This window comes from Rhineura floridana, chromosome 6 (genome assembly GCF_030035675.1).
Source record: "Rhineura floridana isolate rRhiFlo1 chromosome 6, rRhiFlo1.hap2, whole genome shotgun sequence".
Lineage (NCBI taxonomy): Eukaryota > Metazoa > Chordata > Lepidosauria > Squamata > Rhineuridae > Rhineura > Rhineura floridana.
The window spans coordinates 15,457,321-15,471,993 of record NC_084485.1 but is presented as its reverse complement, the minus strand read 5'-3'; the positions used below and the strand labels follow the sequence as shown (position 1 = coordinate 15,471,993).

At 44.2% G+C, this 14,673-nt stretch overlaps 1 protein-coding gene across 2 annotated transcripts in view; it reads right to left on the bottom strand.

The window, feature by feature from the left end:
• Positions 1-14,673, bottom strand: part of LAMA5 (laminin subunit alpha 5) — a 255,687-nt gene that overhangs the window by 38,283 nt on the left and 202,731 nt on the right. For both annotated transcript variants that reach the window (XM_061631076.1, XM_061631077.1), the window contains exons 38-50: positions 13,957-14,118; positions 11,234-11,341; positions 11,048-11,131; positions 9,804-10,034; positions 8,296-8,409; positions 7,283-7,410; positions 6,628-6,708; positions 5,862-6,076; positions 4,058-4,158; positions 2,718-2,898; positions 1,696-1,839; positions 492-643; positions 288-398 (exon numbers count right to left, since the gene is read on the bottom strand). In XM_061631076.1, the coding sequence (XP_061487060.1) occupies positions 288-398; positions 492-643; positions 1,696-1,839; positions 2,718-2,898; positions 4,058-4,158; positions 5,862-6,076; positions 6,628-6,708; positions 7,283-7,410; positions 8,296-8,409; positions 9,804-10,034; positions 11,048-11,131; positions 11,234-11,341; positions 13,957-14,118 (1,812 nt within the window). The remainder of the gene's footprint in view (positions 1-287; positions 399-491; positions 644-1,695; positions 1,840-2,717; positions 2,899-4,057; positions 4,159-5,861; positions 6,077-6,627; positions 6,709-7,282; positions 7,411-8,295; positions 8,410-9,803; positions 10,035-11,047; positions 11,132-11,233; positions 11,342-13,956; positions 14,119-14,673) is intronic.

The window sequence follows — 14,673 nt, the reverse complement described above, 5'->3', positions numbered from 1 at the left end:
ATTACTGTTGTGAGTTGATCTGTTCCCTTCAGACCATCCACTGCTTCCCTGGTATGAAATAATGTTCTGGAAGTTCGTTATGTGGTCCCATCTCCAAAAGAATATTGGTATCACCCATGGATTGCCATACTTAGCTTCTTCAACTAAGGTGAAGGCACAAATCACTTTTATCCATTGCATCTGCCAGTTCTAGGATTTTAGCTTTACCCTGAACAAGATGTATTGTTTTGAACTGTTCCTAATGGCTTGGTAGTGATATTTAACCTCAAGGAAAAAATGTTCTGCACCTTATGTTGAAGTGCGTTCAGATCCTGAACAAAGTCTGTGTTCTCCTCTTCCAGCTCATCAGCCAGCTGCCTAGCCCTGTTTAGGGACCTCTGATACTCACGGAGTTGGCTCTGTAAGGAGGACAGAAAGCAAGAAGTGAAACTGAAATCCAAATCCCTATAGGAAAACTAGGAGCGGAAGGAATAGGATGATGCTCCACCTACAGTGATGGCTTGCATAGAGCCATTGACGCTATGCAGACGGGCCCATGCGATGGAGGTAGAGTTGAGGCTTGTTAGCTGGTGTCTGATGGCAGGAAAGGCGTTTTCAATCTTCTCAAGATCTTCCAGCAGGAGCAGCACGCAGCTGTCACAAGCTGTTAGTGAGAGAGGAAAGTTAAGTGTACAATCCTTAAATATCATCCTTAAAGAAACTGCATTCTGCAAGGGAGTCACTGACCAAGTTAGGCCTGTGTTGCAGCACTTAGCAGTCCCAGAGTCTCAGGAGCAACCATGAAAATAAGACCAGAGGCTAGCAGTCTACATATAACTGATCCATCTTTTTTTCAACTCACTTGTAAAATGACTAAAATTTACACAGCAGTTTGTCCCAAAGGTCAGCCACTTGGTCAACCTATCTAGAATAGTTAAAAGGTGCCATCTTCAGCAGAATTGTGGTGGGCTCAACCTCACACCCACATCGCACAGTTCAGAACACTGTCCCAACACAATGATGTGTGTGGTTCTGAAACAAAACCTAGATCTGCAAACATTTTTTAGATTCTACTTAGAATCTAACAAGCAATGACATCTCTAGGTGATTATATTCATTATCCAACGAGAGGCAATTAAAAGCTATAAGGCTATCATGAAGTCCTTTATCAGAGGTGAAAGGAAACCTTTTGGGGGGTAACGGCAAACTTCCACTAGCATAACATGGAGAGAATGACAAATGCCCTAGACTCAAACTACTTCCATTTGGCTAACGCCCTTGGCAGCCTGTTTTTTTTGGGGGGGGGGGGAAGTCACTTGTAGCATACCGCTCAGCTCACTTGCACAAGTACTCTGTAAGCTATCTGCTTTGCAGGATACATCGTGGCACTTCTGCTGTCTGGTAGTGGCATGTTTTGGTCTATTGTATGAGCTGATATGGGGCGATTCTGCCCCAAGATAGGCAGGTTGGACTCTATATGCCTTTTTGGTCCCTTCTGGCCATCAGCCTCCGTGAAATGCTGTGTCTGCTCCTGCCCCTCCCCCCCAAAAGGAACCACCACTAAAAGAGCCATGTAGCATTTCCCAGTAACCTTCACAGTACCAACGTTATCTGGAATAGAGACAGTTGCAAAAAGAAACAGTGCTGCTGAACAGATATGACTGGGACCAAAGAACATGGGACAGGGAAGGGAGAAGACCAAAGCAAAAGACTAGCCTTCACATCTCATGTTGTCTGGGCCATCTACCACAGGGATCTCATGCTTCTTTATACAGGTGTCGCACTGCTTCCCAGTCAGGCCATTGGAACAGGTGCATTCTCCTGTACGTGGGTTACAGGATCCTCCTTTGCACTGACATTCTGGCAGGGGAACAGTGAAAGGCAAAGCGGTCGTGACTCGAGACACATTCACAAGGTGACATCCTCTTATCCTGTATTTATCATTGCAGAGTAACTACCACCTCCACTCATCATTTTGGAGTAGAATCACACCCTTCACATAAAACATGAATTGAAAAAACACAGAACATGAAACCACAATAAACAGTCCAATCTCTTTGCTACTCTTAAGACAATGAAACTGTTGTCTTAAGAACTGCTCCTATATACTGTATGAAAGAAGGAATCCCTGGATCTTGGACCATTCACAGGGCACTGTTTCTATGCTGAGACTATCCTCCAAATAGTGGGAACAAGCCCTGTGCTCAAGTGCTCCCTCCTCTGTGTGCATGCCTTAATGAACTATTTCCAAGTTTGATGAAACCACAGTTTGCCCAAAAACTAGTACAACAAAACAGGATTAAACTGTTGCTCATCATCTCGGTTTGCAGGCAAATTATAGTATGATCAAACCATTGTTTGCTGCACTCAGTTGCAATGGTAAACTATGGTTTGATCAAACCAGGAAGTCACTCATTAAACCATGCCAGCGCATAGAAGGAGAGGGGGAGGAGATGGCACATAAACCAGGACTTGTTATTGGTCCAAACTATGGCTTGGAGGATTGTCTGAATGCAGCCTCTGTGTGTCTGTGGAAAGACTGCTACAAGTTGTGTACCCTTCATCACTAACTGGGCCACCTAGATGGTGCCACTTACAGGATATCTCAGTGAATGCTGCCATTTAGCATGCCAAGCCCTGTTCATCAACTAATCTTTAAAGTCTATACTTTCCTCTTTGACCTCAGCAATAAAGGTCAGAATAGTACCAATGCTTAATAGTGATTAAAATGGACTCACTTAAGCAGCCATTTGCACTGAACCCCCAGTAGCCAGGGGTACACTGCTGGCAACGGGAGCCACTCACTCCTGGATTGCAATTACACTGGCCATTCTGGGCATGACAGTCTGTGCTCACAGATCCAATATCACAGTCGCACCTCTGGCAACCCAAGCACGTTTCGTAGCCATAGTGCCCTTCCTAAAGGAAAAAAGACAGAGTGAGCTTCCATCTTTTAAGTGGCAGGCACAACTGTGTTCACTTCTTCAGAGTTGGCTCCTCTGTTGTCATGATCCCTCTGATTATTTCCTCTCCATTTGATTGTTATTGTTTTCCTTGCAGCAATTGGCGGTATCTTCTTTTTTTCATTTGGGGCTATTGTTGGTGGTTAACCCATTTGAAGGGTTGGTTTCTATCGTTCGACTACCTTGCACTGGTCTTTGTTTTTAATTATTTGTTTTCACTGTATTGTGCATTTTACTATTATTTGTAAGTTTTCTTTGAGATGCTTCTAAAACTCAACTAATAAGTTAAATAAATAAAAATAACTTAAAGTATTTGTTCAGAAAATTGGACCAATACCTGCTTATCCCAAAAGGCAGGAAATGTGATGGGTAAGAGTCATCTCCATGTTTACTGATGGTTATATGTAAACGTAACTGTTGGATTCAATGCCTGCACTAAAGGGACCAATCTAAAATGGTATATGTGTTGGTATAAAAAAGTAAAGGTGTCCCCGCACTTATAGTGCGAGTCGTTTCTGACTCTTAGGGTGACGTCTTGCGACGTTTACTAGGCAGACCGTATATATGGGGTGGGATTGCCAGTTCCGTCCCTGGCCTTTCTTTACCCCCCAGCATATGCCGGGTACGCATTTTACCGACCACGGATGGATGGAAGGCTGAGTGGACCTTGACCCCTTTTACCGGAGATTCGACTTCCTCCTTTCGTTGGAATCGAACTCCGGCCGTGAGCAGAGCTTCAGCTGCATTACCGCCGCTTACCACTCTGCGCCACGGAGGTGTTGGTATACCATTAGTTAATATATGACATCAACGGCCACAATCCTTAGAAAGCTGTATGCATATTTAGACTTCACCAGCGTAAGAGTTTTGGGTTACCATTAGTGGAGATGAGCAATGAGAGTAAAGCGTGATAAAGTCTTCGAGTTCTGTTGTGCTGTGCATATGGGTAGACAGAAGATGATGCATTTTTAATTACATATAAATGTGTACATGTAGCGAATTCAGACTATTATATCTCTGCACTAAGGCCACAATTTGGAGCAAGCAACAAAACGCTGCATATGTTTGCACAAGTTAGTGAAGAAAGAATATTTGGGGGGCCCAATTCATTTTACCTGACAGTGGTCGCAGTGCTGACCTGTCACTCCAGGTTTACAGTGACACTGGCCAGTTCTAGGGTCACATGAGTCGGTCCCACAGGACATACAGGTACATTCTACAAGGGTAAAAAGGAACCAAGTTTTTTTAAAAAAATCATTATGTGTAGTGAGAATACAAACAGGAATAAACTTATAATAGGGGGCACAGCAATATAAATATTTATAAATAAAATTATGAGCTAGGTATTTCTGTTCGTTTGTATTTTACCTTACTGTCAAAGATCAGGGAAAGCCAGAATGTATTTCCAACAGGCCTGATGATTAAATGAACGTCACAGGCCAAACACACAGTTTCCTTTGGAGGTGATGGTGGTGGGGAAGAATATGTGGCAGAGCAACCACCACATCCAAAGCCCTGCCAGCTACTTGTGGGCAGGGTGGGAGGTGGAGGCAGATTTTCCTCTCCCCCTCCATTCTGTTCCCTGCCTCCCCCCATTGAATATAATGAGTTAGCTGTGCCACTCCAAGACTACCAGTTTGCTAGCATGTCAGGGGTATGAGGGCCTTGGGTTCCTCTAGATCAGCATTCTCCCTCAACAGTGAGGTCACCGGGTGATGAAAAGCGGCATACAAATATACGAAATAAATAAATAAACAAACATGCCACATTTTGGTCACCATCACCAGCAGGGCATCTATGCCTTTGAAGCTTCCCATGGGTGTCTGAGGGAGTCCCTGTTGGCAAAAGTGCCCTCGCCATAGTAGGCCTCCCTCTCCAGCCGTGAAGTGGCACCCGCACTTTTACTCAATGGCCCAATGCTGGTCTTTGGCTGGCTTCAGGATTGCAGCCACAGTCAATTACTCATATGACGCTTGTTAAATCTGCATTAGAATTCAACAAATCACTAGTTTTCCAGGGGGTGGGGGGGAGAAGTCAGTGGTAGTAAAAGGGAAAACCAGAAAAAAGAAGACAGAAAGTAAAAATGGAGAAGGATAAAAACAGAGAGAGAGAGAGAGAGAGAGAGAAAGGAAGAAGTAAGAAAGACAAACATATAGACTAAAAAAATTAAAAATGGATCCTATGTTTCACATTAGGGCACCTAATGGCGGATTCTGGGTAGAAAAAAAGTCTGCATACTAATGCTATAGACAAATACTTTGAAAAGGAGCATGTCTGGCATGTGAGCTGGTAGAAGGCCTCTTCTTTCACCAATGGAACGGGGAGTGTATTTTGTTTCTGTAGGATGAGGTTTTATTTATTTAAGTATTTTTAAACTCTGCTTTCATACAAAACACTGCAAGGCTTATGAAACCTAAAAACGCCACACATTATTATTAGAAATTGTTCCCATTTTCTACATTTCTTTGTGTGAGAATACACTTCTGTCTACAATCTTCCATCTGGAGATGCTGGGGAGTGAACAACCAATGCTAAAGGTTGCTCACACATCCAGCTACGTGTCCTGTGAAGATGATGACAGCAGTTCAAAACAAAGGCAGCCTATGGCCACAGAGAGGAGGTCCCTAGTTTCTCTAGCTAGTAAGAATGACCCAAAAGATTTTGCTGTTGTCACTTAGTAGTATCTCCTGGCCTGGTCTGACCTGCTGGGTACAAGAAGGCTTCCTTGCAAGCCACAGTGGGATGGAACACAGGAAACTGCTTTACATCAAGCCAGACTATGCTTTAAGTTGATTCCTGCACTGATGGCCTTATAGGCCTCTTCCAACTCTACTGTTCTATGATTCTGTACAACTTGCTTTTCAATATTCACACATGTACCTAGGTGTACAGCTAGTTCCCAGCTCTGGGCACACTTACGAGTGCAGTTCTTTGCCAGCACCGCATCGCCGTAAAAACCTGGGGCGCACACTTCACAGTGGGGGCCTGCCGTGTTGTACATGCATCCTGTGCAGAATCCTGTCAACGAGTCACAGTCACTGAAGAGCATGTTGGGATCAGCATTCCCACTGCAGTCACAAGGCTGGCAGGAGCTGCCAATCACCAAAGGGTTCCCATAGTAACCTGGAGCACACCTTTGGAAGGAAAGAAAAAAAGAAAGGTTCAGGGTGGGCATTCTCAACCCGTGGTCCATGGCCCACCACTGGTCCGCAAGCTTCATTCAGGTGGTCTGCGGCATGTCTGTGGATTTGTGGTTGTAGATGGGAGGCATCACATCCATCACACAGAATATTCATAGATTAACTTTTAATTGTATTTCATTGCTTCTTTCATTTCTTATGCTGCAATTTGAATTCTATGGAATAACAATTGCCGCAACAGGCAGAAAAATCATTAAGTGGTCCACCAAGACCCTCAGCAATTTTCTAGTGGTCCATGGAGGGAAAGAAGTTCAGGAACCACCGGCTTAGGGAGCTGCTGGTGGTACATTTGTGCAGGAGTTGGCTGAGGTCCCCAGTCCTCTGCTCAGTGAAGGACTGAATAATTAGTAGGCACGCGGTAGCCCCTTCTCATCCCTCTCCTCATGTCTGTCCCAAATGATTCTGATTATTTATTTACTTACAATTTATTTATAATGACCCAGGCAACACAAGGTGAGAGATCCATTATATAAATTGTTATTTACCGTTCACATGAAACTCCAGCGTAACCCGGCTTGCAGAGACACTGAGTGGTAGAGCCTTTGTGGACACATCCAATGGCGAAGCTGAGATGAAAAACAAAGAGGGAGAAGCCATTAGCATTTCCTAAGAAAAGTTAGGCCAAGACATAGTTACACCTGATCCCTGAAATACTTTCACAAAAACAAATAAAATCTGAAAGGGCACATACGTCCAAGACTCTGCAGCAAGTGTCCTTATGAAGCCACGTTCGTAACAGATTCAAACATTAAAAAAGGCACACAGTACAGTGCTCCTCAGTTCAATATGCAGGGGGTGGGGAGGGAAACTGCATGTCTGAACGCAGCCCCAAATCAAACTCTGGCTAGTTTAACAACACAGCTTCCCAACTCAGAAGCTGACATTGACTTATTCTGAAACTGACCACAGTTTGTTTCAAACAGGTTTGTAGGTAGTGCTAGGCCAAGAGTCAGTGAAACTGAAACTAATCTCAGCAGTTCTCCTTTCTTCTCTGTGCATGAAGAGGAGGGAGAGTGGCACTTCACTTGGACTCACTGCGGCTTGTCCATATACTGCTAAACCATGTTTCAGCATTGAGCTCCAACACAGCCAACATGAGGCAAAGAAACCAGGGTGAAAAGGTTTGCAAAAGAGGCTCACTTGTTAGATGCAACCGAAAGAGGGCAGGGGCATCCTATGCACTGCAGAGGTCCATCCAGTGAAGAGTTCCCCACGAAACCGTCCTTACACTTTTCACAGCGATCTCCCTCTGTGTTGTGCTGGCAGTTCTGTAGAGAGAAGAAGTGAAGCTCATTTAGCATATAGAGCAGTTGCAGTTTTTGTCATCATGGCCTTCTTGCACAAATCTGGCTGTGCCTTTACAAAAAAAGGGTCTGGCAACGGGCAGAGAGACTTGCATTTCTTTTCTACAGGACTGAGAGGTAGATGTCAACCATCTCGAGCAGGGCTGGGAACCTCCGGCCATGGGCCATATGTGGCCTGTCAGGCCTCCTTCCTTGGTCACCATCTCCCCTGCTGGGCTAAAAAGCTTCCCCACCCACAATTTACAGCATGGGAGAAGTTCTAATCTAACCAACGTAACTGAACAGGAATACAGAGGGCGACTGTGTCCTAGTCACTGACCCAACTGGCCAGAGTAGGAAGTGTCCGTTCAACTCTGTTGGAGCTTGACTGCCTCCCACATGCAGCAGAACTTTAGCAATGGTTATGGTCTGACATGTCCTCCCTCCTCCTTCAACAGTGTGACTAAAGAGGGTCATTCTTGAAATGGAATCCTAGATGACATAACACATTTCTAAATCCTGTCCATGCTCTCCTGGATTTTTTAATGCATTCTTCACAGCCCTGTAAATGTGCAGATTCTTTGCATCCATCATGCTGCTGTGGCCTTGGTACTCAGTTCAGTTTATTAAGCACCTCCCTTCTGCTTTCTCTCCTCTTCCATCTTATTCCTCCATATTACTAACTCCTTTGGCAAAAACATCTTTCTTCAAATATTCTGCTTTCTTAGTGGAGAAAAAGCACCCTAGTCTAAACCAATGGATGGCAACAAATAGGGAGGATGCCCAACCCCGATATAAACAAATCCAGACTTGTAAAATAACACAAGGAGAAATCTTTTTGGTAAACTGACAAGCATTCTTTTTACTTACAAAGCATATTCCAGACCCCGGAAGGCACCGATCCGAATGACCGTTGCAATTACATGGAACACATTTTCCCAGGAAGAGACCTTTGGTATCCCTGTAATAGCCTGGAGCACATTCCTAATTGCAAAGAAAGAGATAATATGCGTTGCATCTACATCAAATATTTGTAGCAAGGATGCTGGCTGGTCACTTAACAGAATTCTCCTTTGAATTACTCAGCTCGTTGCTTATCTGAAACCTTTTGAAAAAGTCTTTCTGTTTGGCTGATTGTGTCATATGACTCAGGAGTGGGAAAAGATTTTGACAAACTGTGTTTGGCACGCTTCCTTCCGTGTGCCAAACTTTAGGAAGCTTTGCCAGAGCTTGGAAAAGTTACTTTTTTGAACTACAACTCACATCAGCCCCAGCCAGCATGGCTACTGGATTGGGCTGATGGGAGTTGTAGTTCAAAAAAGTAACTTTTCCAAGCTCTAATTTTGCTAAGATAACTAATTATAGTTTTTCTATTAAATGCAAACCACAGCGTATGTGCAAAGGTGCATGATACACCACCTGCGGAAGGGAAAATAGCTGTCAGTATTATCAGCCACAACTAAGGCTACAATCCTATGCATACTTGAACTCGAGAGCTACTTTCTAGAACACATACAAAGTATTGGACTGTAAATGTTTGCACATTCAACATCAGTACTATTGTTGTTGTAAAAGTTCCCCATGTTGAAATTCACTATGATGCAAATCCAGGAAAAAAAGGTTTTTATCATATCACTTTGAGAAAGCCAGCTTACTTTCACAGGTTGATGGGCAATGGTGCAGTGTGAACTTGAGATACCATATGTGATATGAACCCAGGGCAGCAATAATGAGGAACCCTAGAAACCAACACACACAGAATTTCCCAAGGCTACTCCTGCCTCGCTTGTTTCCCCAGAGCACTCTTGAACCTTCAACCATTTTGTTTCTGGACCTGGGCCCACAGTTACATCCCTTGACTTCCGTGGAACTGTGTACATCCCATGTGGATGGCCAGGCATGTAGGTCTGGACAACCTTTATCCTTTTTTCATTTACTTGAATTGTTCCCATGGATCTTAGGCATTTCCCTATACAAGAGAGGGGAAGCAAGAGCAAGGAGTCCCTTCCCACACTATTCACAACAAGGTTAATGCACCCACAATGTAAGAACAGAAGAAGATCCATGCTTAATCAGATCAATGGCCCATCTGGAACAGTATCCTGCCTCCCACATTGGCCAACCAGATGCCTCTGGGAAGCCCACAAGTAGAGCTTGAAGGAGGCAGCCCTCTCCTATTGTTGTTTCTCAGCAACAGGCATTTAGTAGCACACTGTCTCTGAATCTGGAGGTTTTACAGCCATGCCACTGACAGACCTATCCTCTATAAATAGCAATATAATGAAGCACATCTGATCTGCTTACAGGTGAAAGGAATGTATTTCGGGAGGAGCAATTCCTAGCTCTATGGCATGAGCAGAGTCCTGCATTTTCTGTACCTGGCAAGAATCTCCTCTATAATTGGCTGGGCACATGCAGAGCTCCACGTTGCTGGCTTGGAGGCCCCCGCCAGTCTCTGTTGCTCTCTCAAGTGTCGCCCGATGCAGGGACACAGAAGATGAGATCTGGGAGAAGAGAGCCCGGATCTGCAGCTGCTCCAGCTTAGCCAGAACCATCATCAGCTCTTCCCTAGACACGGGGTTGTGTGTCTCAGTGTGCCTGAAGTTATCCTATGGAAGAAAAGAGCGCTGCACTTTAACATTAGCAGAATCATGGCTCCCTTAACCACATCAAGGTCCCCCTGAAACATCAAATTCCTTTTAGTCTGAATATTGAAGCTTTACCATTTGCAAACATGTTTGTTTTTTCCACCTCTTAAGAGAAGGCCAAAAAGCTTATCCAAATCCAATGGATTACTGATGGGCAACTAGTCCACAGAGACTCTTTCCTTTTACCACCACAAACCACATGTGGAAAATAGTCCTTTATAAGCACAAAGAAGGCTAGGACTGGGGAGGGCAGCTATGAGAGAACTAGAAAAGGTCCTCAAAAACAAAGATGTATCACTGAATACTAAAGTCAGGATCATTCAGACCATGGTATTCCTGATCTCTATGTATGGATGTGAAAGCTGGATAGTGAAAAAAATGGATAAGAGAAAAATCAATTCATTTGAAATGTGGTGTTGGAGGAGAGCTTTGCGGATATCATGGACTGCGAAAAAGACAAATAATTGGGTGTTAGAACAAATTAACCAGAACTATCACTAGAAGCTAGAATGATGAAACTGAGGTTATCATACTTTGGACACATAATGAGAAGACATGATTCACTAGAAAAGACAATAATGCTGGGAAAAACAGAAGGGAGTAGAAAAAGAGGAAGGCCAAACAAGAAAGGAAGCTACAGAGCTGAACTTACAAGATCTGAACTAGGTGGTTTATAACAGATGCTCTTGGAAGTCACTGATTCATAGGGTCGCCATAAGTTGTAATGGACTTGAAGGCACATAACAACAACAACAAAACACATCCAAAAAGGACCATCCTATTTCCACAGTTTAGAGTCTTTTTTAGGTTCTAACACCAAAACACTTCCAGATTCTAAGGCAAATAATGCTACAGCAGAACAGAAAGGACGCTGCTTTCATCTATCATCCTGTAGCAATCAGAGCAGTTTTAAAAAAATGGCTCCTTGCCCAACAGGCTCAAGCTCCTGTGTGGCGTTATGAATCTGAACTTACCTCCAAAAGTTGGAGCTGCCCTTCATAGACTTCCCCAGGGACAGGGTAGGCGCTTTCAAGAAACATAATGCTCATTTGGTTTCCCTAGGAAAGGAAGAAAGAAAAAGTACATATAAATCACTGAATGGAAGTATTGCTTAGTGGAGTGTTGTTTAGCTCAAGTAGAAATGGCAACTTAAACTGTACCTTGAGGATAACATCAGGTCGGGATTCTATCGGTACAAACACATCACCACGTCGAGTGTCCGAGTGCAGCTCATAGCGTAAATACCCACCATAGGAGGAAACCTGCAACTGGAGGCAAACCACAAGATTATGTTACACTCAGAGTTTTTTAAATTTCCAACTCCAAAAATGAAGGGTCCAAGCCAAAGTTAACATCAGCGCAGAATGATCTCTGCAAAGCATTCCACTTTGTGCAAATCTGCTTATTTGGAGTACTTAAAATGCTTCAGTATGAATTTGACATTTGATATTTTTCTGGTCTGGGAGTGTTTTACAAAACAAGGCAACAACACAGATATAGTTAAATGAGTAGAGGGTGAATATAGCCCACTGACATAAGGGAATGGTAGGCAGCTAGGCAGATCGCCTGCATTTTTCATGTCTGCATTTCTCATATCTATCTTCAATATTAAGATGACAAGAAATTTGCTCAAAATGATTCTTTCATTCTCTCTTTCAAAAAGAGGTGAGTGGGTTTGCTTTGCTCTAATGGTGGTTGTTCTTTCTTCTGATAAAAAGCCTGCCTCCTAATGGACAGAGAGGGTGGACCACTGGATTGCCACAACTGGAGGGTGGGAGAGCTTTTTAAAAATGATTTTGCTATTTTTGAGATTTAAGTATCCCAAAGATTTGGAAAATTGAGCTTGTAGATGCATGCCTACTGATCCAGAATCCCTCAATGTGAATTTTATGAAAATCTGTTAAAACATCAATTTCCCCAAATTTGGATCAGGGTATGAAATGGAAATGAACTGCCTTCAAGTCGATCCCGACTTATGGCAACCCTATTAATAGAGTTTTCATAGTAAGTAGTATTCAGAGGGGGTTTACCATTGCCTCCCTCTGAGGCTAGTCCTCCCCAGCTGGCTAGGCCTGCTCAGCTTGCCACAGCTGCACAAGCCAGCCCCTTCCTTGTCCGCAACTGCCAGCTGGGGGGTAACTGGGCTCCTTGAGACTATGCAGCTTGCTCACGGCTCCACAGGTGGCAGGGCACGTAACCCCTGAGCCACTCACTGTGGGGGTGATCTTTAGCTGGCCCTTGACACCAGGAGACACGAGCGGGGATTTGAACTCACAGACTCTGGACTCCCAGCCAGGCTCTCCTCTCCACTGTGCTATACCAGCTGTCGGAGCAGGGTATACACTGATTCAATTTTTTTTAAATTCAATTAAAATCCACTTGAAATACAACAACATTCTATCCGTTCCTATCTCTCCGGTAGGCAACAACGGGTAGCATTGGGGGATGAGGTTTCAGACCCTTGGCCTCTCAATTGCAGAGTGCCACAGGGTTCTATCCTCTCCCCCATGCTATTCAACATCTATATGAAACCGCTGGGAGCCATCATCAGGAGTTTTGGGCTGCAGTGTCACCAATACGCGGATGACACTCAGCTCTATCTCTCATTTAAGTCCTCACCAGAGTTGGCTGTGAATGCCTTGTCCAAATGCCTGGAGTCCGTAAGTGGATGGATGGGAGAGAACAGACTGAAGCTAAATCCCGACAAGACCGAGGTGTTGCTTGTGGGTGACAAGAGAAGGTTGGGAGATTTAAACTTGGTGCTCAATGGGGTGAAATTACCCCTGAAGGACCAGGTCCGCAGCCTAGGGGTCATTCTTGACTCCCAGCTGTCCATGGAGGCTCAGGTCTCGGCAGTGAGCCGGGCAGCTTGGTATCAACTACATCTGATACAGAGGCTGCGACCCTACCTTCCTGTACATCTGCTCCCACGAATGATACATGCCCTGGTCTCCTCTCGTTTAGACTACTGTAATGTGCTCTACGTGGGGTTACCCCTGAAAACGGTCCAGAAATTGCAGCTGGTACAGAATGCGGCGGCACGCTTGATAAAGCAGAGCCGTTGCCGGGATCATATCACCCCAGTGTTGGTAGATCTACACTGGTTACCAGTTGTTTACCGGGCCCAATTCAAGGTGTTGGTATTGACCTTTAAAACCCTATACGGTTTCAGCCCAGTTTATCTGAAGGAATGCCTCCAGTATCACCAATTATGCTGCCAAACAAGATCAGCCTCACAAGACCTTCTCTCGGTCCCACCGGTGAAAACAGCTAGGCTGGTGCGGACCAGAGAGAGGGCATTTTCAATTGTGGCCCCCACCCTCTGGAATTCCCTTCCTTTTGACCTTCGACCTGCCTCCTCCCTGATGGGTTTTTGCCGAGTCTTAAAGACCTGGCTATTCAGGCAGGCCTATGGGATTTCTGGGGTGGACTAGTTTTATGGTGTATTAATTGAAAGATGGTTTTAGATAAATTGATGTTGCTGTTGTGATTTGTTGATTGTATATTGTTTTATTGTATTTGAACTGCTGTACGTCGCCCAGAGTGTCCGTTGACTCGGACAGATGGGCGACTAACAAATAAAATTTGTTATTTATTATAACATTCTGAAAACTGGAGCTTGTTGTTCATTACCAAGCTGTAGACAACATTTTAAAGGACCAACTTTTAGTCTCCCTGGATTGTCTGGGAGATGGTTGGAGTTTCCCATTATGGATCAACATATAGAATAAAAAACACAGTTAAATCATATGGTACTTGGGCGTCTAGAATCTGTCTCAGACAATAGAATTTGGCCCCCTGAACATCAGGGCAGTGCAACGCTTTGAAAAAAATTCTAAGGGCCCGGAGGAGACTGCATCCTGCCAGGGTCAGTGTCACTTACCTGGTCTCCAAGGTAGGAGCTGGGAGCATGCCAGTAAAGCTCCTGGAAGGCCTCTGGAAAATTTCGGAGATCAGCCCGAACAATCTCATCTTCCAAGCTGACCAAGGTGGGGACCTCCTGACGGTCTCCGCTTAACAAACTCCACCCACGCATGTCCATAAACTAGGAGACAGGTGGAGAAATATCTCTCAAATACTTCAGAAAGGTCTAGACCGGAAAATACAGACATGCAAGACTGCCCAGATGCTTCTAACGCTTTCCAGGAAGTCAGACTAAATCATAGCCTTGCAATTTGTCTCTCCAAATTAATGCTGTGCCCAACATTTATGTCAGATAGGATGGCGTATATTATATATCTTGCCACCCTGGGTTCCTTTTTTAGAGGAAGGGCAGGCTATAAATAAATAAAAAATAATAAAAATATATCTCTCATGACCCGTAATAGGTTGGTGCAGAACAGCTAGAAAAGTATTCCTCACTTTTTACCTTTCCCCGCCCTGGATAAATATAGGTTATATCTGAAATCTTGCACCCTAAAGCTGAAAGCATTTCTGTGAAAATTGACTCTCAGGTTAACCTATTTTCATAGAAATGCCTTCAGCTTTAGGGTACAAGATTTCAGATACAGCCCATATTTATTTATCTGGGGGGGGGAGGTTGAATGCTGTAAAGCAGTGTTTCCCAAACTTTTTTTATTTTTTGTTGTTGCTGGACTAC